Source organism: Gorilla gorilla, chromosome 2 (genome assembly GCF_029281585.2).
Source record: "Gorilla gorilla gorilla isolate KB3781 chromosome 2, NHGRI_mGorGor1-v2.1_pri, whole genome shotgun sequence".
NCBI lineage: Eukaryota > Metazoa > Chordata > Mammalia > Primates > Hominidae > Gorilla > Gorilla gorilla.
In genome coordinates, this window is record NC_086017.1 from 52,248,667 (window position 1) to 52,273,612 (window position 24,946).

Consider the following 24,946-nt stretch of genomic DNA (forward strand, 5'->3'; position numbering starts at 1 on the left):
AGGCATGGTGGCAGGCACCTGTAGTCCCAGCTACTCGGGAGGCTGAGGCAGGAGAATCACTTGAACCCGGGAGGTGGAAGTTGCAGTGAGCCAAGATCGTGCCACTGCACTCCAGCCTGGGCGACAGAGCAAGACTCCGTCTCAAAAAAAAAAAAAAAAAATAAGGGCTGTTTCTCCTTCCATATTCCAACCAGAGCCACTTCAGATATCTATACCTGCCTCTTCAAACTTGGAGCTCCCCCTAGAATACCTCTCTTTTTTTAAGAGTTCTTCCTTTGCCTGTTTTGGGATTTGGCTTCCCCATTCAATCTGATCCGATTTGCCTTCAGATTTTTAGGCATCTCTTGTAATTTCCACTAAAGGCACTCTCTCCTGCTTTCCAACATAGTTATGAATTTTAAAAAGATACATTTTTCTTAATTTTCTAGAGATTTGTATGGGGAGACTGCAGCAAATGCATATAGTTCTCTTGATTCAAGATACGTACTTTTCAAAAAGTACAACCAGGCAGTTAAGCAACATTGACAAAGATGTTCTTGGGTTCCAAGAGCAGAGATAAGAAAACAGCAAAATTAGAATCTGGACTATTTCCCAGTAACGATTCTAAGACTGAAAGGAAGACCTCTAGAGGATCATGGTGTTCTTGAATCCCATTACTGCCAAAGGTTCATCTATTATCCATTGCAATAACAATGACTCGATCAACAGTGATGCTACTGTTGCTTGGAAAGCATCCAGATGCATAGTGTTCAGAAGCTAAATCAATCCCATTGATTATAAGATGATAAAAGATTCTGAGGCACAACCCATACACCTGATAATTGCCACTTTATCAAAGGAAGACATCTTTAAACAAGCTTTAATAAGAATGTTCAACACTTTGCAGGTAAGAGCTTGAGAATTACAAATAGGAAGTAGTCACCATTGTGAAAAAAGGTTGAATTAATTTGCAAACTGATAGGCAGTTATGTGATACAGCAGAAATTGCACATGAAAAATAGCAGAGATAACAAGAATACTCATACGGTTCTACTTTCTCCAGCTCCTTTGAGAAAGAACAATGGACAGCATCCCCCATCAGGGGTTCCTCCTGCCTGGTCCCTGATCCTACTAAAGGTAAGAGTGGAAACCTGAGCACTAGGGAATTTTTGGTTTAGTTTCTCGTGGTATTGGGACCTGTGTGAGCTCCAGGGACCTGTGTGTCCCTAAACTCTCTGCCGCTTTGGCGTCAGCCCATGCTTCTCATGCTGGTAAGACTTGTTTCTTAAGACACAGGTTGCAAAGCCCCCGCTGATGAAACAGGATGTGGTAAAGAAGCTGGTTGAAACCAGCCAGAATCAAGATGGTGACAAAAGCAACCTCTTGCTGTCTTCACTGCTCATTCATTACATATTAATTATAATGCATTAGCATGCTAAGAGAAACTCCCACCAGTGTCATGACAGTTTACAGATGCCATGGCAACTTTTGGAAGCTACCCTATATGGCCTTCTCAAACTAGGAACCCTAGTTTGATACTTTCTGAAACCAAGAATCTAGACCTTCTCCCTGATCCTCCCTTTGTCTGTGATATCTGGAACAGTGCTATGGTGCCCATCTGCTTGGATAAGGACCTTATACCCTTCTGCAAAGGCAGTGGAAAGAGCATGGTTAAAGATCCAGTTCCCAGGCTGGCCAAAAGCCCTTTACTGCTTGGCCACTGCCTGCCTTTCTGAGATAATTCTCTTATCACTCAAGAAAATACCTTAAATTCATTCACTCAGAACTAGCCAGGGTGTGAGTCTGTTGTCAGGATCCAAGAAAGAGGTGACAAGGGTTTAATTTTTCTTTTTTTTTTTTGAGGTGGAGTCTCGCTCTGTCGCCCAGGCTGGAGTGCAGTGGCGCGATCTTGGCTCACTGCAAGCTCCGCCTCCTGGGTTCACGCCATTCTCCTCCCTCAGCCTCCCGTGTAACTGGGACTACAGGCACCCGCCACCATGCCCAGCTAATTTTTTGTATTTTTAGTAGAGATGGAGTTTCACTGTGTTAGCCAGGATGGTCTTGATCTCCTGACCTCGTGATCTGCCTGCCTTGGCTTCCCAAAGTGCTGGGATTATAGGCGTGAGCCACCGTGCCTGGCCGACAAGGGTTTTAATCAGTAATGGTCATCAGATTAGAAAGGGTGAATAGACCCAAGAGGTGTTCAGGAGACAGAGTCAATAGAGCATCTGACAAAAAGTGAGGGACAGGATGACGACATGAGGGTTTCTAAAAATGATCAGTAATGATCTAATATCATCAAATGTTATTTATGTTTATTTTACTAATTGGTGCTTTTCTACCAAACAATCGTTTCCATCAACTTCCCTCTCCCGGCCCAGAATTGGCTTCTTGTTACTAAGGTGAAGCATCTCCATCCCCAGCTACGAGTGGTGTCCCTTACTTGAGATTGTTTATGACATTTAAGGGAAATTCTGAGCTGCTTTCACAGTTCTCAAGCTGGATGGAAAAATACTTGTAACAAATATGAAATTCCAGCCCTGGCTTCAAGATCCCACCAGGGTATTCATTATTTAATTTTCGCTGTGGACTTTAAACATTGGGTCCCTTACTTAAAAAGCACCCTTGGGTTTTGTTTTTACTAACATCCCAAAATGCAGTTCCCAATACTGAAATACAAAACCAACATTATTTGGGACAGCTTGTTAGCAAAAGCCTCCTGCTATCAGGCTGAGAAGGCAGTTGAAAAGAAAACTCTACCCAATGGTCTCATTCACTCAATTGAAACATTTATTGGGCATCAAGGAACAGAGGAGCTGTGCCAGGAAGGCAGCAAGTGCAAGGAGGACTCGGGAGGATGGGCAGGCTGGCTTGCGGGGGCAGAGGAGGCATGGGGGATGGTGGACAGCCAGGATGGGAGAAGCAAGGATTTCAGGCTTCCAGCTTTGGAGGGGAGTGCTGGTGGAGAGCAGAACTGTTGGGCAGAGCAGCTGTTCTGGAGGTCAGATGCTTGCGCCAGGTCCAAAGCCAGGACATACAGAGCCCAGCAAGTGGAGACACGGGAGCTAGGTTTGAGGCTGGGTCAAGGTTGGAAGCAAAACCAACCCAGGCAAGCTGGGGTGCAGGTGAGACTTGCCCCTCCCTCTCCACCAGTCAGGGGCACCTGCCTATGACTGGCAGCTCTCAGCCCAGGGGCAGAGCTTTCCCAGTCGTTCCTGCTGCCTTTGAGTTCCATCCACCTGGCTCGAAGACCCTCTGATCCCCTTCCTGACCTCTGCTGGCCCAGACCTTGCCCAGATCCTTGGCTTTTGTTCTTGAGTCTGCTGCCCAATGCTCCTTGATCCTGCTTTCTCTAAAGTCCTGAATGTGAGACATAATTAATGTAGTGCCTCTCTCTTCTCCCACACTTGCCTGACCATGGGCTCCTCTTCTTGCCTTCTGGGCTTCAGACAGCTTTCCTTTTCTCTCCATTCTGACCCTGCTCTCTCAGCTCGAACACTGCCTGTCTGTCTGAGGCCCTAGCTCCACCTTAGCTCACTTCATGACAAACCCAAACTGTTTAATTAAACTTAAAAATGCAACTTTAAATCTGTTCAGAAGTACATTTTAGTTTGTATTTATTTATTTATTTCTGTTGCTACTGCACAAATTAAAGCAGCAAATTTTAATAAGATGATGGCATTTGGCTTGATAAGAAGGTGGGATTGTTGAGTAGTCACTGCACGGCCAAATCCGTGGCATTTCGACAGCCAGCCCCGTGACTCTGGCTTCCTGTGCCAACCTAGGCTTATTTGGAGTGAAAAAAGAACCTGTGAAAAGGAAGGAGAGCTTTCTTCTTTTTTGAAATAAACTTGGTTTGTAGAATAGAAACCTCTGAGCTTAGATTTCTTCCAGCTTAAACATTTATATTTGTGGTCTTACATTTGCTAAATCTAATAGCTTGAATAAATTCCACATAGCTTTTTTAGAAACTAACTAGATTTTGTGTAACTTTTTATCTCTAGGTCAAATGATTTGTGGTTTTAACGAGTTCACTTACTCTACATTTTGCTTTGAATGTCTAAGACATTTTCCAGCAAGAAGTGGTGGAAATTAGAATCGCCAACCCAGCTGCAAAATCAGTCTTGTATTACAGAGCAGCCTGTGACTCTGAGCCCCGGGACATCAGGGACATCAGGCTTCTAGCCCTGCTCGGCCTCGGTGAGGAGTGGACTCAGTAGAGACATTTCTTAGGGCCCAGCACACCTGTGTGCAGAGTTGGGCACCTGTTACCCACAGCAGGGTTTATGTAGCAAAGAAAATTCTGGAAGTCTTGTTCCAAAGTTAAGTTGGATTCAAAGCTGAGGAGACAATGGCCTCTACAGCTCTGTGCATTATACTCTGTTCCATCTTCAGATCTTTCTTTCTATGTCATCCTGACTGAGTCTAAGAGTGGTTGTATCTGTGTATCTCTCTCCTCTTTCCCATCTTCTCACTGTTATGGAATTTATTTCCGTTTAATAAAAGTATCATGGACCTGGAATATCTGTACCCTTTGGACTAAATGCCTCAGTATATCAATACAAAGCTTGGAGGTCCATGCACAGAGAATTTTACTCTAAGTGTAATGTAGAGTACCAGGAGATGATTGCAGAGCTGGGGACAGGACACTGACAACAGGAGATGGGGAGGTGACAGGATGGAAGTTTAGATACTACCTGAGGCTCTAAGAAGAGATCCAGAATGCCCCACCCCCAAGCCTTGACTCAGAGTGGCAGGGAGAAAAGATGACAGGAGCCTCAGATCTCAGACCCAACATGGTGTGCCAGCTTTAGAGCAGCATTGGTGGATGGAGGTGCCAGGTGGTGAGATGGGCATGGTGCTCCCGGCAGCCTTGAGCCGCAGGTGCCACCAGAGAGTACATGCAAGTATCAACAGCCCTGGAGTTGGAACAAAAAGGCTTATAGTGGGAGACACCCTGACCAGGGGCAATGGCAGGGATCATGGCCATCAGCATGAAACCTGCTCTGTACCCACGACAAGGCAGGAGCCACCAAAGCTTAGTGGACACCAGTGCAGGGAAACCAGCAGCCAAGGTGGGAGTGGGGAGCCACCCAGAGGAGGTTGGCAGGGCCCTGGAGGACAGCACATGGAGCCCAGACCTACCTCCCCACCACTCCAGGAGAATCCATGTGTCTTCCCCTGCCTCGAGAGGTGCCTTGGAAAGGAAGAGGGGTAAGGAGATTCCTTGGGAGATGAGTATCATCATTTCAGACAGCAAGCTGAACTTAGAATTAACTGAATATTTACACAAAAGAGACAGTCGAATTAGAAGAGGCAGAATTACCTTTAATTGGTAAATGTAAATGTTTTTTGCTTTTAGAAGGAAATAACTCTAAAGCACGATGTGGTCAAATGTGTGTGTGTGTTTGTGTGTGTGTGTGTGCGTGTACACACACAAAATTAATGCATTTCTTATTCTTGGTTAGTAAACTTTGATGCTGCTACATTTGATACAAATGATATACCGGACACTTGGTTATTATAATCTCATTCAAAATCTTATTTTATGGATTAAAAACAAACAAACACGAAAACCCTGAAGCCCAGAGCTGGTAAGGGGCAAAACATTGGAGACAGGCCTGGGTCTTCCGACTTCCTCATCAGTGGTCTCCCCACTACACAGCGTGTTCGTCCTCAGAATCCTTGGGTGTGCACTGTTCCTGGTTGATATGATGAGCTTTGATCTATTTCTTTTTCTTTTCTTTTCTTTTTTCTTTTCTTTTCCTTCCTTCTTTCTTTCTTTCTTTCTTTCTTTCTTTCTTTCTTTCTTTCTTTCTTCTCTTTCTTTCTCTCTTTCTCTCTTTGTTTTTTGAGACAGGCTGTCACTCTGTTTTTCAGGCTGGAGTGCAGTGGTGCAGTCACAGCTCACTGCAGCCTTAATCTCCCAGGCTCAGGCAATCCTCCCACCTCAGACTCCCAAGAAGCCAGAGTCAGAAACATGTGCCACCAGGCCAGCTAATTTTTTTAATTTTTTGTAGTGACAGGATCTCATTATGTTGCCCAGGCTGGTCTAGAACTCTTGGGCTCAAGCATCTCTACCACCTTGGGCTCCCAAAGTGCTGAGATTACAGACATGAGCCACCACACTTGGACTAATTTATTTCTAATCATAAGGCACTCAATGGTACAAAATTGTCTAGAAATAAAAGCCCAGGATGATGACAGAAACAGGGAGATGATAAATACTGACTCTTGGAAGAAGAAATGTTCTTCATTTTTCCTGTGTGGATAATCAACTGTGGGCCATCGCAGGAATGTACTCTTTTTACGGGTCTCCAGCCTCATGCATTATGGATGAAGACTGTCGAACGTGCAGACTGCAGGGACTTTGCCTCCTCCACAGCAGAATCAACACTCAACTCAACCATCCCCTATAAACAGCTGTTGTCCCAGGCTTGGAAGATAGTAAAAATAAATCTGTGATAAGAAGCAGGCTTATCTTCAGGCCTCAGGTCCAAGGGTAAGGCTGAAGATAGAAGCCCCACCCTGTTATCGCTTGACACTCTAGAATCCCCTGGGTTTTTTAGCAAAAGATAACACAACTGCTAAAACAACCATCACTCAGGAGACAAGGAGCCCCGGCCAGATTTTACCTGATACAAGCAGTCACTCAATATGCGCCTGTCAACACCCCCTCCCTTCCCCGGAGCCTTTCCTACCACATCCAGAGAAACATGGCTTATGGATCCCAAGGACTCTTCAGGGATAAGCAATCTATCTCTGGAGCCTTCCTTAGTGAAAGGGAACTTGGATTTCCTAAATCAGAGAATACTAGCCACTTTGATATTTCAGATCTGCCTCAAACAATCCCTCAAGGAACCATATGTGATTCCTGGAAAGCAACCAAATGTATTCTGAGGGGCCATATGCCACAGGAAAATAAATCTGAAATACGGCATACTGTATTTTCTTCTTGGAGCTTCATAACACACATTAGGACATTAAAGGTCCTGAGAAGTCCTGCACTTAAAGACCAAAACTTAAATACTCTTATGCAAAACAGCTTTTCCAGACTTATCTGAGCACAGAGCACAATTTTCCATAGAATGCTTCTTAACCCTCCGCTGATTTGGCCTTCTGCTAGTGTCTGACTGTATCTTTTATGTCTGGGTGGTTAGCATGAGGTTAGCACGTTGTTCCCTTTATCAGCGTTAGTAAATGAACTGAGGAGAGCAGCGCTGGCTGCTCCCAAGTGGGTCCTCAAACAACCCAAGCCAGCAAGAGTCAGACCCCTCACTGCTGAGGTGGGTGGTTTGCCCAGGACAGTCGGGTTTATACTCATTCTTCAAGCACAATGTATTTTTTATTTTTTATTTTTTTTGAGATGGGGTCTCGCTCTGTCACCCAGGCTGGAGTGCAGTGTTGCAATCTTGGCTCACTGCAACCTCTGCCTCCCGAGTTCAAGCGATTCTCCTGCCTCAGCCTCCCGAGTAGCTGGAACTACAGGCGCGTGCCACCATGCCCAGCCAATTTTTGTATCCTTTAAGTAGAGACAGAGTTTCACCATATTGGCCAGGCTGGTCTTGAACTCCTGGCCTCAAGTGATCCGCCTGCCTCAGCCTCCCAAAATGCTGGGATTACAGGTGTGAGCCACCACGCCTGACTGAAGCACAATTAATACCTCCTTTTACTCTCTAAAGTGTTTTAGTTTGGACCATGAATTATATGGCACTCCCGCCACTGTGACCATCAGGAGAGCCCTTCCAAAGGCTGCAGACTGGTTGAGGCCCTCGTACTAGAACTGAGTGAACAAATGAGCTCCAGAAGGTGTGAGCCTATAAATGTGGGAGGCCTCAGAGGGGATCAGATGGCTCCACGGTGGGCAAGACATCATCCGGGAGACAGCCAGCAGGGAGGAGGAGGGCAGGAAGCCAGGACAGTGCCTCAGGGTTGCTACTGGCAGCATTCTACTGCTACTTGGATTTTTTGAATTAAAAAATTGTACTTGAGAGCATAACACATTTTTCTCATGTTTGTGGTTTGGAAGATCATTCCCTTTCCCCTTTGATTTTTAGTAGAATTCTTGAAAATGTCTGCACCAGTCGTGCTAAAGGGAAAAACTGGTGCCATTGACCACAGTGTTTTAAGGGCAGAAGGACAGTCCTGGGCCTGGGCTGTGGAGCTGGGAATGTGTTGGACAATTCCCAAGCAGTGGATAATAGCTCGGGGGGAGACGCAGGACAAGTGAAGTTCCGTGATAAGAGGGGGAACTGAAGCTGGACCTTGAAAGGTTAGGGAGGACTTGTGGAGATGAGAGTGGGGAAAGGTAGGTGTCCCAGACAGAGGGAGCAGCATAAGATACTGTATGAGTTTCCTATTGCTGCTGTAACAAATTATTGCAAACTCAGTGGCTTAAAGCAACCCAGATTTACTATCTCACAGTTCCGGGGGTCGGAAGTCTGAAATGGATCTCACTGGGCTAAATCAAAGTGTCAACAGGCTGTGTCCCCTTATGGAAGCTCTAGAATTGAGTTCTTGCCTTTTCTAGCTTCTAGAGGTGGCCCACGTTCCCTGGCTCAAGGCTGCGTTCCATCTTCAAAGCCAGCAACAGCTGGTCGAGTGTTTCTCACATTGCATCACACTGACTGACCACTGTCACCTCCGTCTCTCATGTAAGGATCTGGTGATTACACTGGGCCCCCTGCTGCATAATCGAGGACACACTCCCCACTTCAAGATCCTTAATTTGACCACATCTGCAGAATCTCCTTTGCCATGTGAAGTAACACATTCACAGGCTCCTGGGACTAGAGAGTGGATGTCTTGGGTGGGGGGCATTATTTTGTCTACCACACATGCCAAGTAAGGACAGTGTCCTTGCAAAATAGGAAAAGTGAATAGTCCATTTGCCTGGATTGGAAGGAATGTATGAGGAAAGATGTGGAACCAGAAGTATAGACTGGAGATTCAGGAAGGGAGAGAAACGTTTTCTCGATTCTCTTCAGAGGGCCTAAGTGGCCATGGACCACATCCTTTGCTCAGGCTGCTATTGTGATGCCAGGGTGGCAGCCATGGGGCAAGGTCAGCAGACACCTCCATGAGGGCCTACATGGTGGAAAGGCACAGGCTTGTAAACTCAGGATCCTGAGGAGCTCAACTCATTAAAAGCAGATTCTCATCTGGGAATCACCTTTTCTCTTCAGTGGCAGTAACAGAACCCTTTTTTCAAATTAAATTCATATGTAAACAGGTTAAAGCATAGCCATTCAGGCTAATACAGGGCAAAGGGTCCCCAGAACCACCTAGTCCTCTGCCCATAGAGGCTCCTGGGGCACATCCCCAGGATGCGGGACACAGCGGGAAAACCTGTAGCAAAGTTCAGAAGGCTGGGTGGTGAACAAGGACTCAGAAGGTCTTGGAGGAAATGAATGTTCTAAAGTGTGAGGGAATATGGACATAGCTGCTCACAGCAAGGTTCACACATGGGTCTTAGTTTGAACTCCCCAAGAAGCTGACCCTCAGATAAGGATATGAGTGCAAGTAGTTTATTTGGGAAGTGGAAGGAACATGGGTAGGTGAAGAAGAAAGATATTTGAGCAAGGGAAGGCAGCTAGTAAGTGTGTGCTGTCATGCCAGCTACTGCAATATGGAACTGGTGCTTAAGCTTAAGAGGAAACCCTGGGAAACGGTGAAAGGTAACAAAGCTGGGGAATTCACACCTGCCAGTCATGGCTTAAGGGATGGCCCAGATGGTAATTCCCTGGTTCTTCCCACTCCTTCCCTCCTACAGGCAACAAAGATGGCTGATGGCAGTCAGGCTGATACCATGCCCTGAAATAGCAAGGGTCTCTGATGGGATATGGGTGAACACTTTCAGCTGCCTCAAGATGGTCTTATCAATGAGTCTGGTGACAGCAGAAGTGTCCATTCTGCCTAATTCTCCATCACCACCCATCAGCGTCCAGGCTTATGGCGAGACCACCCTGCATCCTGCTCTGCAGTCCTCAGACCAACACTGACTGGGGGACAGTTGTCATTTTTGGCTGCCTATTCCCCATGGCCCTCACTACAGCACTGAGTTTTTCTATCACAAAATGATTTCTCCGTGTAGGGAGAAAGAAGGCCTTCTCAGAGTCTCTGTCTCTTGGTGATCTGAAATGTCCATCTCCATGCGATCAAAAGGCATCCAAGTCTGGGCACAGAGAGAAGAAGCATTCCTAATTCCAGAAGTTCCTGAGAGAACAGGGCCAGCTTTCTGGCAGAACAGAGATGTGAACTCAATGTCCTTTGGGAAATTAGCTTTAGTTCTGTACCAAGAGCCTATAATTATACTGACCGGGCTAGGGTACTTGAAATGATGATTAAGGCATTAATGAAAAATAAAAGATCCCTTTGTTTTTATGCTCATTATGCCTCTTTTTGATGACTATGCAAAAAAAAAATGCTTTTCAAACAATTAGCTTAATTAGCAGATTGTATTTTCATTCCCAGCTCCAAGCCAAGTGCCCAGCAGTTGATCATAGCTGGGTAAGGATGCACTGGCCCTGCCTACCTTCCTCCTCCCACCCACCTCCATGTTCCAGAACATGGCATTTGGGGTTGATCTTTACCTTGGCCCATCTCCCAGCAGCCCTTGGGCTGAGCTCATTGCAGTCTGTGGGCCCAGCTCTGCCTAGACAGCCCTGGCTCCTCAAGACAGGAGTCTGTTTGAGGAAGGGAAGGAATAGGTGGAAACCAAGCTTCCTAGTCTGATAATGCAATCCAGTGTAATCTGGCCCCAGCCTACATCCCAGGTCCACACACCCTTCCTAGAAGCCATCCCCACTCTCTGGCTCCATGTCTCTGGTCTGCTGTCCCTTCTCCCACCCTACTTGTGCATCCCAGATTCTACCTGTGCCTCAGGGTGCCTTGCCTCCTCTATGAGGTCTTTCTTGTGTCTTTTAAGGTCTTTTGCCTGCACTTCTCCCATTATCCTCAACACTTTAAAATGGATTCAATTAAAAAGGCAATAGATGAGCTTATTCTTAATAGAAAACATTAAGAAATGCATAATTATCTAGAAAAAAGTATGAACTCCTCCACCACTGCCTCCCTACTCCCCACCCCTTCCCCGAGGAAATCATTGGGAACAGTCGACCACACAATGAATGTTATGCAGTGCTTGCTTCTTTCGTTTAATAGAATGCATCTTGGACATTTTCCATATCCAGGACTTATAGGTCAGCTTAACTCTTTTCAGTGGTTGCTGAACTGCCCCATCTGTTACCAGCCCACTATGGATGGTCAAGGGAATTTGTAACTAATGGAGTTAGAGTGCAGGTGTTTGGGAATGAATTTACCCCTTTTCCTCCTCCTCCTTTCTTCTTCTTCACCCTCCTCCTCTTCCTCCTTACCTTCTTCCTCTTGTTCCTCACACTCCTCCTCCTCCTTTTCTCCCTCCTCCTTCTCTCCCACCTCCTCCTTTTCATCCTTTATACAAATTAGAGGTCTTAAGTCCATTCCTAAAATGTCATTCTCACTCCTTTGCATTCTGACTTTCTTCTCACTCTTAAATATATATGCATACAAATATTCTAATTCTGAAATATTTTTAAAATATGGACAAGTGTAGAGAATCATATAAAACATCTACATGCACATTTAACAAGCAGTAATATTTTGAAATACAGGCATATCTCATTTTATTGAGCTTTGCTTTATTTTGCTTTTCAAATACTGTGTTTTTTACAAATTGAAGGTTTCCAGCAACTCTGTGCCAAGAAAGTCTATTGGTCTCATTTTTCCAACAGCATGTGCTCACTTTGTGTCTCTATGTCACATTTTGGTAATTCTCACAATATTTCAAACTTTTTTATTATTATATGTGTTATGATGATTTATGATCAGTGATCTCTGAAGTTACTATTGTAATTGTTTAGGGGCACCATAAACCACACCCATAGAAGACAGTGAACTTAACAAATGTTGTCTGTGTTCTGACTGCTCCACCAACCAGCCATTCTCCAATCTTTCTCTCCTCTGGCCTCCCTATTCCCTGATTCACAACAATATTGAAATGAGAACAATTAATAACCCTACTATGGCTTCCAAGTGTTCAAATGAAAGGAAGAGTTGCACATCTCTCATTTTAAATAAAAAGCTAGAAATGATTAAGCTTAGTGAGGAAGGCATGTTCCTCCTCATCCTGAAATAGGCTGAAAGCTAGTCCCCTTATGCCAAATGGTTAGCCAAGCTGTGAAAGCAAAGGAAAAATTATTGAAGAATATTATAAATGTTACTCCAGTAAACACAAATTATAAGAAAGGGAAATAGCTTTATTGTTGATATGGGGAAAGTTTTAGTGGTATGGGTAGAAGATCAAACCAGCCACAATATTTCTTTAAGCCAAAACCTGATCCAGAGCAAGGCCATAACTCTGTTTGATTCTGTGAAGGCTGAGAGAGGTGAGGAAGCTGCAGAAGAAAACTTTGAAGTTAGCAGAGGTTGGTCCATACAGTTTGAGGAAAGAAGCCATCTCCATAACATAAAAGTGCAAGGTGAAGCAGCAAGTGCTGATGGAGAAGCTGCAGCAAGAGATCCAGAAGATCTAGCTAAGAACATTGATGAAGGCATCTACACTAAACAACAGATTTTCAATGTAGACCAAACAGCCTTATATTGGAAGAAGATGCCATCTAGGACATTCATAGCTGGAGAGGAGAAGCCAATGTCTGTCTTCAAAACTTCAAAAGACAGGTTGACTCTCTTGTTAAGAGCTAATGCAGCTGGTGTCTTTAAGTTGAAGCCAATGCTCATGACCATTCTGAAATTGCTAGGGGCCATCAGAATTATTCCAAATCTACTCTGCCTGTGCTCTATAAATGAACCAACAAAGCCTGACAGCACATCTGTTTGCAGCATGGTTTACCGAATATTTTAAACCAACTATCGAAACTACTGCTCAGAAAAAAAGAATTCCTGTCAAAATATTACTGCTCATTGACAATACACCTAGACACTCAAGAGCTCTGGTGGAGATTTACAAGGAGATTAATGTTTTTTTCATGCCTGCTAACACAACATCCATTCTGAAGCTCATGAAATAGTGAAATGAGTAATTTTGACTTTCAAATTCTATTATTTCAGAAACACATTTCATAAGGATATAGCTGCCATAAATAGTAATTCCTCTGATGGATTTGGGTAAAATAAATTGAAAACCTTCTGGAAAACATTCACCATTCTAGATGCCATTAAGAACTTTCACAATTTGGCCAGGCACGGTGGCTCAGGCCTGTACTCCCAGCAATTTTGGAGGCCAAGGCGGGCAGATCACCTGAGGTTGGGAATTTAAGATCAGACTGACTAACATGGAGAAACCCCATCTCTACTAAAAATACAAAATTAGCTGGGCATGGCGGTGCATGCCTGTAATCCCAGCTACTCAGGAGGCTGAGGCAGGAGAATCGCTTGAACCCAGGAAGCAGAGGTTGCGGTGAGCCGAGATCATGCCATTGCACTCCAGCCTGGGTGACAAGATTGAAACTCCGTCTCAAAAAAAAAAAAAAAAAAATTCACAATTTAAGGGAGGAGGTCAAAATATCAACATTAGCTGGAGTTTGGAAGAAGTTGATTTTAGCTGTCAAGGGTGACTTATAGAAGTTCAAGAATTCAGTGGAGGAAGTCACTGCAGGTGTGGCGGAAATAGCAAGAGAACTAGATTTAGAAGTGAAGCCTGAAGATGAGACTGAATTGCTGCGTTCTCATGATCAAACTTGAATGGATGAGGAGTTGCTTCTTGTGAATGAGCAAAGAAAGTGGTTTCTTGAGATGGAATCTACTCCTGGTGAAGATGCTGTGTACACTGTTGAAATGACAACGAAGGATTTAGAATATTACATATTCTTAGTTGATAAAGCAGCAGCAGGGTTTGAGAGGATTGACTCCAATTTTGAAAGAAGTTCTGCTATGGTTAGAGGGCTATCAAACAACATTGTATGCTACAGAGAAATCTTTCATGAAAGAGTCAATCAATGAGGCAAACTTCATTGTTGTCTTATTTTAAGAAATTGCTACAGCCACCCCAACTTTTGGCAACCACCAACTGATCAGTTAGCAGCCATCAACATCAGGGCAACACCCTCCATTAGCAAAAAGATGACTTGCTGAAGGGTCAGATGATCATTAGCATTTTCTCAGCAATAAAGCATTTTTAAATTAAGCTATGTACATTTTTTAGACATACTGTCATTGTATACTTAATAAATTACAATATAGTGTAAATGTAACATTTACATGCATTGGGAAACCAAAAAATTTGTACAATTCATTTTGTTCTGACACCTGCAATATCTCCATGATGCCTGTATTTCTTCAAATACTAAAAAAAAGAAAAGAGAATGGAAACAAAAATCAGTTGCAAGTAAAGCTAAATTCTCTCCCTGTGCCTCATTTCTCTCCTCCTGACATTTTTGAAGTACTCACCATTCTAATGCTGTATATTTTTTTCATCCTTGTTTTCATAGTTCGCTACTATGGTTGGGGGGACAAAATATGAAGATATTTAAGAGCATGTACGGAGCATGGCACCAACCAGAGTGATAACCAACCATATACCACTCAGCTTACCCAGCATTGACCCCTGAATGTTAGTTCTGTTCATAAGTAGTCTTTCATTAACAATGCATTGTTTTGTGAGTCTTCAAGAGATATTAGCACACTCTATTTCCTTTTGCAACTTGTCTTTCACTCAACATTATGCTTGGAGATTGCTTCCTGTAAATACTGATAAGTCTAGCTCACTCTCGATAACATCATGCTTTCTTGATGGGGAGAGGAAGGAAGTTATGTCCAGGAAACTGGGGGTCATACAAACAGAGCCTGTCCTAACAGGGCCATAGCTGGGCCTTGAACCTCACACAAGTATATGAGATGCTTTTGTGAGGATTGGGCCAAAAAAGGCTGTCATGCCCATTGCTTCATTTACTTGCAGAATTTGAGGTTTCATAAAATTTGGGAATGCCTACTGTGAGAAACAAACTCACTTGTCCAAATTTAAAGAATGGACTCAGAGACCCGGAGAACAGCGAAAGTGAGACTTTTAATGACCATCTTGCAATATCAGGTGTCTGATGGGCAGGCACACCCAGCACAGTCACAACAAACAATTTACCCCCTAGTGCACAGGTGCCTCCCCCAGTTCCTCATAGGCTGACTACTATGGGGTCACAATCTTCCCACACGTCACCTGTCAGTTGCTGGGCTGGGGCTTAGGTGTTTTCTTTGGGGTTGTCTTGCTGCATTTTGTTGCAGCCCACAATGCGTTGCATTCCTAGTCAGCTCAGGGGCTCTTTAAGTATTTGACTTATGACTTAAGTAGCTGGGCAGGCTGATGAGAATAGACAAAGCGAGCTATTTTGCAGGCTAGTAAACTTTCATCTTAGACTAAACTTTTTTGGTTTGGGTGGGGGCAACTAACGGGGTCAGGGGTGGTGCAGGGAGGTGCGCGACAAGCAGGCATTGGCTATCCAAGCAGGGGCCTAGTGTATCCTGTTTTTTTCTGTAGTTTGCTGACCTAAACCGATTCAAGGCACTTTGTCTTGGACCACTGTATACGTTATTTCCTTCACTATCAATATGTAAATGTTATATTTGCTGGGAGGAAAACAAAAAATTGGGAACAGCAGGACTAGGGAGGCATTTTGCTATTTTGTAAATGGACACAGGGTCCTCTCCTGAATATCTATTGACAGTCCTAAGAGAAGAAACACCATGTCCCAGTACAGGTGGGAATGCTGGGATGGAGAAGGGAGGCCCTCTTATGCTGCCTAGGTACCAATCCAATAGCACCAATAAGCAAAGGGCCCAAAAAGGAAGACCTGGGGAAATGAGAATGCCCTGTATTAATTAGTAGAGGGGGTCTGGATGCCAAAGAGAATGGGTTATAGAGTTAAAGGGTTGGAATCTGCAATCTCATTTGCGTAAGTTATCAGAGGGTAAGAAATTCAGGCAGAAAGCACAGGTCTAGTCCAGGGAAAACCTGTAAGCAGGAGAAGTCTGGATTTAGGGCCTCCCACAAGGATATCAATGCATCTTTTCCTCCCTGCCCCCTTTCCCACCAACAAAATCATTACTCAGGAAAGAGGCTGATATTAGTCATTTATACTCCCTACGAGTAAATCTCAGGGGTATTTGCATCCTTCTTCCTAAGTGTGGCATGAGATATTCTGTTCCTGCTGGATCAGGTCCCTGCACTGGGGCAAATAATGGCAGGCAAGAGAGTACACTTCCTGCAGAGGAGAACTTGTCGACATTTAACAAAGCTACAGACTCATTTACTCTTTAGCCAACCTAAGCAATCCCACTTCCAGAAATTCACCTTTAAGATACACGTCCACAGATACAAAGCAACATGTGCAGGAGGTTTTTTATAGTGACATTAGTTATAATAGCAAAAATTAGAAATAATCCAAATGTCCATCCACAGGGGATTTGATAGAGTGACCTACTTGTTCCAGTTTTAAAACTGGAAGTCCCGTGTGCAGAAAATTCCCTCAGTCTCAGACAAACTTTGTCCCATTCATCTTTAAGCATTTCTGGACCAACCAGACTTATGAGATTCCTCTTGTATTTCCCTGGAATCAGCTATTTCCTAAAAGAGCCATCATTCATTAGAGTGGGGAAGGATACTGTTTTATTTTTATTTTTTGAGATGGAGTCTCGCTCTGTTGCCCAGGCTGGAGTGCATGGCATGATCTCGGCTCACTGCAACTTCCACCTCCTGGGTTCAAGCAATTCTCCTGCCTCAGCTCCCTGAGTAACTGGGATTACAGGTGCCCACCACCACGCTCAGCTAATTTTTGTATTTTTAGTAGAGATGGGGTTTTGCCATGTTGGCGAGGCTGGTCTCAAACTCCTGGCCTCAAGTGATCTGCCCACCTTGGCTTCCCAAATTGCTGGGATTATAGCCGTGAGCCACCAGTGGCACCCAGTCAGTACTGTTATTAGAAGCTAAGATTTGGGGACTTGGTATACTGAGGTGTTATTGCTTCTAGGGCCTTTCAGTTGACAGAGAAAAAATAAAAATATATGTATTATATATAATATATATAATTATGAGTTTATATTTACTCCAATTCAAATGTAACATTTCAGGTTTTCATTAAATCTATTGTATTTTGTATATAAATCGCTTTTTTCTTACTCTAAAAATCTTTTGATTCTTAATACTATTAGAATATATTTACTTATTTTCTTTATTCTCTAATATACATAGATAGAATAGTTTCAGGAATTTACTTCTTTGCTTTAATCTTACAATATACTTAAAAATTTTCCAAAGTTAAAAACCACTATTACCAGTACTAATACAATTACAAAGTAACCTTAAATATTTGTGTGCAGTTTTTTTTTTACTCTTGGAATATTTTTCACAGAGGACTAGAACCAGAGAACTGTATTAGAGATGTCTGAATTTTTTTCTTTTCTCGGCATATCTGTGTTACTAATTTGGTACGCAATTAGGTTCCTTTAGCCAAGCCTGATATGTTTTCAATTTTCAAGTTTGTCTTTTCTTTCTTTTTGATTTAATTTATTTTGTGAATATGTAAAATTTGAATGCAAAGTCAAAATTATGTGAAAAGCCGTATTCAGAGAAGTCTCATTTCCACTCGTATCCCCTCCTTCACTTTTCCCATTCCACCTCCCATGAGCAACAATTTTTATTAGTTTCTAGTTTATCTTTCCAGTGTTTCTTTTTGTAAAACTAAGCAAATGAATATGTGTATGTAACATATGTGTGTATATGTTCTTATTTCTCCACCTTTCTTTTACATATGGTAACATACTATATACACTGTTCTGCAGCTTGATTTTTTCCATCTAACAACATGTATTGTAGTCACTCCATAGGAACACATGGAGGTCTTCCTCATTCTTTTTCACATCTTCATAGCAAACCAAGGGTGCAGATACAGTGGTGTCTTCTATGGCTCCCAGTGTTTACTTCTGAGAAGGGACTGAGAGAAAGGGAGGGTAGGAAGGACAGAAGAGAGGTGAAAGACTTCTATACTTCTATATTGTATTCTATATAATTATTATTTAATGTTTTCTAATAAAAAAAATTAATGTATTCCTCTTTTAAAGAAATAGACTTAGCCTGGGCAACATGGTGAAACCCCATCTCTTAAAAAAATTTTTTTTTATAGCTGGGTGTGGTGGTGCACACCTGTTGTTCCAGCTATTTGTCAGGCTGAGGTGGGAGGGTGGATTGAGCCCAGGAGGTTGAGGCTGTAGTGAGCTGTGGTCACGCCACTGCACTCCAGCCTGGTTAACTGAGTGAGACACTGTCTCTAAATAAATAAATAAATAATAGACTTTATCTTTTTAGAGCAGGTTTAGGTTCACAGCAAAATTGAGGAGAAGGTACAGAGATTTCTCATATACCCTTTGCCCCACAAATACACGACCTCTCCCACTATCAACCTCCCACACCAGAGTGGTGCAGTTATTACAAATGATGAACCTATATTGACGCACCATTATCACCCAAGGTCCGTAGTTTCTATTAGGGTTCCCTTTTGTTGTATTCCTTTTTTAATTAAAAGAATTTTAACTAATGAGGATCTTGGTGAGGTGTACATTAGGAACATGTCACAAGAGCCAGTTGGCAAGCCCTCCCAGTGGCCAAATTTGAAACAGTTTGACAATGACTACAATTTATTATAAAACACTGAATAAACAGAGAACCATAAGAGAGAGGAAAAAAGAAAAAATATTAATTGCTGCCCTTGAAGATAACTAATATACCAAGTCCTTATTCTGAAAATTATAATTAAAAAACAAAAAAGACATCCATCCTGCTTATTTGTGTGTAGGAACATTAGTTCATCCTCAGTTAATTAGGGGAAGCTCTTCTTTACAGAAAAATGCCAGTTCATAAACAGAAGAAACAATAGATTTAGAAAGGCACCATCTGACGATCCCCAATGTAATAACAAATTCAGGCAATTCATGGAGGTTATCTTAGTTCACTGAACTGCTATAACAAGGTACCATAGACTGGGTGCTTATAAACAATAGAAATGTATTATATTTTTCTCAGTTCTGGAGGCTGGGAAGCCCAAGATCAAGGCACTAGCTGATTTGGGGTCTCATGACGGCTTGCTTTCTGTTTCATAGATGGAAACTTCTAGCTGTGTCCTCACGTGTTGGAAGGGGCAAGTCAGCTCTCTGGGGCCTCTTTTATAAGGGCACTAATCCCATTCACAAGGGCTCCACCCTCATGACCTAATCATCTCCCAAAGGCCCCACCTCCTAATACCATTACATTGGGAATTAGGTTTCAATTTATGAATTTTGGGGGGACATAAATATTCAGGCCATAGCAGATAATGAAAGGCTGTTGGAGAATGCATATCTACACTGCCAAAGTATCACCCCATAGATTACAAAGGGGAAATGTGCCTTTATAATGGAGAAATCTGGTAGTCACTAACTCAACTAAGTGATTCAACGTAGCAACCTTTACCATGGGACAACCTAACACTATGTATGTCCTGAAAGATGCAACATGAAAGAAACAGCATTACCCAGGATGCCAAAATTGTTTAACTGAGATCCAGTCAAGCTTTTGGACAAAATTTGAATCTAAAAGAAACCCAGGGAGGTAGAAGAACAAGTCAAGTGAACTGTGAAGAAGCAATTAAATTAATCTAGAATGTGAGACATTCTATAAAACAGCTGGCATGGTCTCTTTAAAAATAAATTCCATGGGAAAAAAAAAGTAGATTATTCTACGATAAAATAAATAGACATAACCATTGTAATACATGAAACTTGATTAAACTTCACTTATTTATTTTAAACAGCCATAAAATACATTTTTGGGGAACAGTTGGGGAAATTTAAATTTGGGTCTAATGTTGGGTGATATTAGGGATTAATGTTAATTATCTTAGGAGTCACAAAGACATTGTGTTTATGTAGCAAAATATCCTTATTCTAAGGAGATGCATGCTGAAATAATTAGGGGTGAAGTATCATGATATCTGCAATCTATTTTCAGCAAAAATAAAATATATACACATGTTAACAATTGTTCAATCTAGTTGGTGGGTATAGGAGTGTTCACAGTATTATTCTTTCAACTTTGCTGTGTATTTGAAATTTCCTTATAATAAAATGTTGGAAAATGCGGTTGTAAAAATCAAGCATCAATCCCACATTCTCTGTTGAAAATTTATTTCAGAGGAACCAGATAGCCCAAGTTGCTGAAGGAAAGCTCTATGTCACAGAAGAATTGAGGTAACAGATGTAGAAGGAAGGGCGGACAGAAAAAACATCATTTCACCAGCACTATGAAAATGGTTGATTCAAGCAAGAAGTATTTATTACTACAATCATCAGATGAATGGTTGATGGGACTAAGCGTTCGTATGGTGCCATAGGAACATTACACGGATCGTCTCTAGTGAAGGACTCAGACCATCATCACCCTTTCCCAACAGTGAAATTTAGGCTCAGTCAGGAAGGTATAGGAAAACAGCTCCACTGTGATGCGGTGACCTGGCATGACCCACACAGGCAAAGGCTTGAGCCACAGCTAATCTGAGTCTTGGTAGAACACCTTGTGACCCTCCCAGAACACGAGATGGTAAGAGGCAAGAAAAGAGCGGTTGTGGGGCCATCTCCCACCTACCTCCCTATCTCCCCTGGGAGGCAGTCATGGGAGAGCTTCTCATGGCCTCCCCGGCACTGATGAGGTATGGGGCTTTCTGCTCCACCCCTGTTGCTCCCTGCCTCAGAACATTGCTGCAGAATATAACTCCACTTAACTACAGTCTACATTTGACTCCTCAGCAATGGGGTATCCTACAACCTGCATTGCAATTATCTGGCCCCTTTTGTTTCAGTGTCATCTTTTCTTTTCCTTTTTCTTTTCTTTTTTTTTGTTTCAGGCGGAGTCTTGCTCTTGTCGCCCAGGCTGGAGTGCAGTGGCACGATCTTGGCTCACTGCAACCTCTGCCTCCTGGGTTCAAGTGATTCTCCTGCTTCAGCCTCCCAAGTAGCTGGGATTACAGGTACTCGCCACCACGCCCAGCTAATTTTTTTGTATTTTTAGTAGAGACGGGGTTTCACCATGTTAGCCAGGCTGGTCTCAAACTCCTGACCTCAGGTGATCCGCCCGCCTCGGTCTCCCAAAGTGCTGGGATTACAGGCATGAGCCACTGTGCTTGCCTCTTTTTCTTTTTTGAGAGAGGGTCTTGCTATGTTGGCCAGGCAGGTCTCGAACTCCTGCCTTCAAGTGGACCTCCCACCTTGACCTCCCAAAATGCTAGGATTACAAGCATGAGCCACCATGCCCAGCCTCAGTGTCATCTTTTTGGCGTGTGACACAAGAACCATGGGTAACTGGTACCTTTAGCATACTTCCTTTCACTGTCTTAGTAGGTAATAAGCTGCCTAAGTCTAAAAGTGGCCTACTGTGACTTTACTGATATAACTGGTCAGGTTTTAGCCTTGGTCTTGCCTTGTCTTGTATGTGAGAGCTAGACAAAAGGGTCATCTGGGCATTATGGCTCCCCAAAGTGCTGTGCTATGAAGCACGCAGCATACTCTAGCCAAACTATGTTCATCTTCAACATGTCAGTGTCATACAAAAGGGGATTGTGCTAGACTAAAAGAGATTTAACGACATAATCAGATGCAATGTCAGGTCCTTGATTTGAAACTGGTTTGGATAAACCAGCTATAAAGGGTATTTCATGGTAATTTGGGGAAATTTGAATATGGTTTGAGTATTAATAAAAATTTATCTAAATATAAGATTGGAACCAAGTGGCTTACAAAACTGCATAGTATGATTTTATTTTGGCTTACAAATGTGTATAGAAAAATATCTTAAAGGGTGTATCAGTCACCAATTGCCACAAAATGCTGTGTAACAAAATAAATTTGGGTGGCATGCAATAATAAGCGTCTATTTCATGCTCTCTCATCTGTAGGTTCTCTGTAGTTATCTAGGCTGGCCTTGACTGGGCTGAAGGTTGAACCTAGATCTACTCCATGTGCATCTCATCCTCCTTGGACCAACTCCTACCTGAGGCACATCCTTTTCTTGGTGAGAGGCTAGAGTGCAAATTGGCAAGGTCAACCATGTGAGAACACATCGAGCCTCTAATTGTACCCTGTTTGCTAACATCCCATTGGCCAAAGCAAGTCACATAGCTAGGTGCAAAATCAAGGGGCAGAGTGATTTAGTCTACCCACCACAAGGCCACGACATGGTGTGGATATATAATACTACTCCAGGGGAATGGAGAATTGGTACCAATATTTTAATCTACCACAAAGGGTATGCTCTAGACAAAAGTTACAACAGTAACAGTTAAGTAGTAGAAATATGATGTTCACATTTTTTAAATTTTTACTTATTGGCATTTTTCTAATTTTCTGTAATAAACATATACTGTGTATTGAAATAATGACAATTTTAGTTTAAAACTTAAATAAGTAAACAGCTACTTAGAAGTTCCACCTTATCACTCCAAGCCCTCTACCTCCAATTTCATATCAACTGGGAAGATTTTACTCTACTTAGTTAAACGTACCTACTTCTGGAGAGGCTGCTCTGTTCCAGGCACTGGGGTTAGGGAGTGGGGAATTGTGGAAGGGTAGGGGAAGGAGACTTCTCTCTCCCCAAGCCACTAGATAAAAGGCCATGTTTGTCCACATTGGGAGGCTGATGGGAAGGAAGGATGCCAGACCAATTGGCCTGTCCCTGGGGCTTGTCTCAGGACCTCCAGGAAGTGCTTCTGAACGGCAGGCCCTCGTGTGTGTCTCCCATTTGTCGAAACTTTGACCTGATCTTTTCAGAATCCACCTTGTGAGGCCCCAGCCTTGGAAGCCACTGCCCATTGCCAGAACACGGGGAGTAGAGCAGTGAGCACTGAGTGGGCCTGGGGCTGCCTTTCTTCCCTGGCACACTTCCTGAGGAGGGGAGGTTGTGGTGGCACCAGGCAGAAGCTATGCCACTGCTGCGCTGGGTCTCCCTCCCCGGAAGCCCTCACTCTTGATTTGCTCAGGCTGTTACCACTGCCTGGGATCCTGCTTCCCCTTCCTCTCTTCCTCCTTACATCTTGACTCCAGTGTCACCCTCCAGGCAGGAGAGTCTTAATCTTCCTCACACCAAACGATCCCCTCCTTTCTCTGTCTCTTCTCCATCTCCAGCCTTGGTTTTCAGCAGGCTTTGTTCACACTTCCATCCCAGCAGCCATGGCTTGGGCTGGGGCTCACAGCCCTCACACTCAAATGCTGTTTACTCATTTCATTAGACAAACATGCCAAGTACCTACTATGTGCCAGGCCCTGCTTTAAGGCCCTGGGTATGCAACTGCAAACACAACATTCCAGTGGGAGAGACAGAAAACACAAAGAAGTGATTGGGAAATAATTAATCCATGAACAACCCACACTGGTGTCTGTGTCTGTCTCGCCATGAGACCTAGACCCCACCTCTGATCTCGTTTCTAGTTTCTGGTGCAGGGCTGTGTTTATAGCTTGTGCTTAATCACCATTTGCCGAGTGATCAAGTGAATAGACAGCAATCAGTTGTGGATGGCTTGTGTGGATATGATGGCCTGGTGGCCTTAGACCAGTGCCATGGGGATCAGCTCCTTCTAGCTAGCCATTCATTCTCAGAAATAGTCAATGCTTCCCTAAGCCCAGGGCTGAAGCACCGGTTGCCTCGATGACCCAATAAAGCACCCCACACACATACCCTAGAAGACAGCTGCCTGCCCACTGACCCCCTACCAGGATCCCTACCCTTCTGACAAAATTGAGTGTGCCAAGGGCAACCTTGTCCCCAAGGACTATAACAACAACAAATATAAATCCCTGATATGATACTTGGGCCCCTCCAAGAAGCAAATGTTCAAGTCAACAAATGTTTATTAAGTACAGGCAGATGAAACTCATATAGCTCCCCATCAAGGAAGCATGAGGTGGGAGGAATAACGGACACAGACATGGAAAATTTCAATATAGTAAAGATGAAGTCATCAAGGACAGCTTCCAAGGCCTATCAAGACTGGGCTGGAGGACTGAGTTGGCTGGAGGGCATGAGAACAGGCCAGGCACAGGAGGGTCAAGGGTGCTCCCAGCAGAGGTGGCAATGGGAGCCATGGCAAAGGCTGGGATGCCTGTGGCTGGGGAAGAGGCAGCTAAGCTGTCCAGTGTTTCTAAAGAATAAGATGCCCAAAGGAAGTCCTGCTTTCCCAAGGCAGGATATGAGGGGCTTTCTTGAATGATTGCCAAGGTGTGTGACCTATTCTATCCTTGGCTCTGCTGGGTACAGTGCTCGGGACAGGGTGAGCTAAAATGCTATCTTTCTTTAATTTAAACATTTAAAAAATATTCATTACAAAAGAAATACATGTTTATTATGTAATATTTGGAACACTCAACAAAGCATAAGGAAAAAAATAAAAGTCACCTACAGTCTTCTGCAAGAGTTAACAGTGGCTGATATTTCTTGCTGAGAGTGGAGCACCCAGCATTTCACAGGTCTCACAAGAATCCTAAGAGGCAGGTACTCTTAGCTGCATTTGCTAGATGGGGAAACGGAGGCCTGGGAAAGATAAGCAATTTGCACAGGACCACTGATTAGCAAACGAGAGCCCACATTCCAACACAGGCAGCCTGAGTTCCAGAACCCTCTTTCTTAACCATTAGGACCATTTTGGTTTACAGCTGCAGTTCCAAACTAGTTGCTGTGGAGCCCCAGGGCTCTGCAGTAAACTTATGGGGTATTTCAAATAGTTAATGGAAATATAGTAATAGCTATCGGCCACAGATTAATTACTACTATTAAGTTGTTTGGATCCAACTACTTAACAAATAAAACTGTTGGGTTTTTATTTGGTGGGGCGAGGATGTCGAGGGGTGTCTAGGGGCTTTGTAAAGAATTGCTGAGATACTAAAGTTTCCATGGGCTGAGAACGTT

General features: G+C 43.4%; 1 protein-coding gene across 1 annotated transcript in view; it reads right to left on the reverse strand.

Moving 5' to 3' along the window:
- Positions 1-17,537: 17,537 nt before the first annotated feature.
- The window catches only part of LYZL4 (lysozyme like 4), a 49,736-nt gene continuing 42,327 nt past the window's right edge, over positions 17,538-24,946 (reverse strand). The window contains exon 5 of the mRNA XM_055381388.2: positions 17,538-17,957. Coding sequence (XP_055237363.1) covers positions 17,888-17,957 — 70 coding nt within the window. The 3' untranslated portion in view covers positions 17,538-17,887. The remainder of the gene's footprint in view (positions 17,958-24,946) is intronic.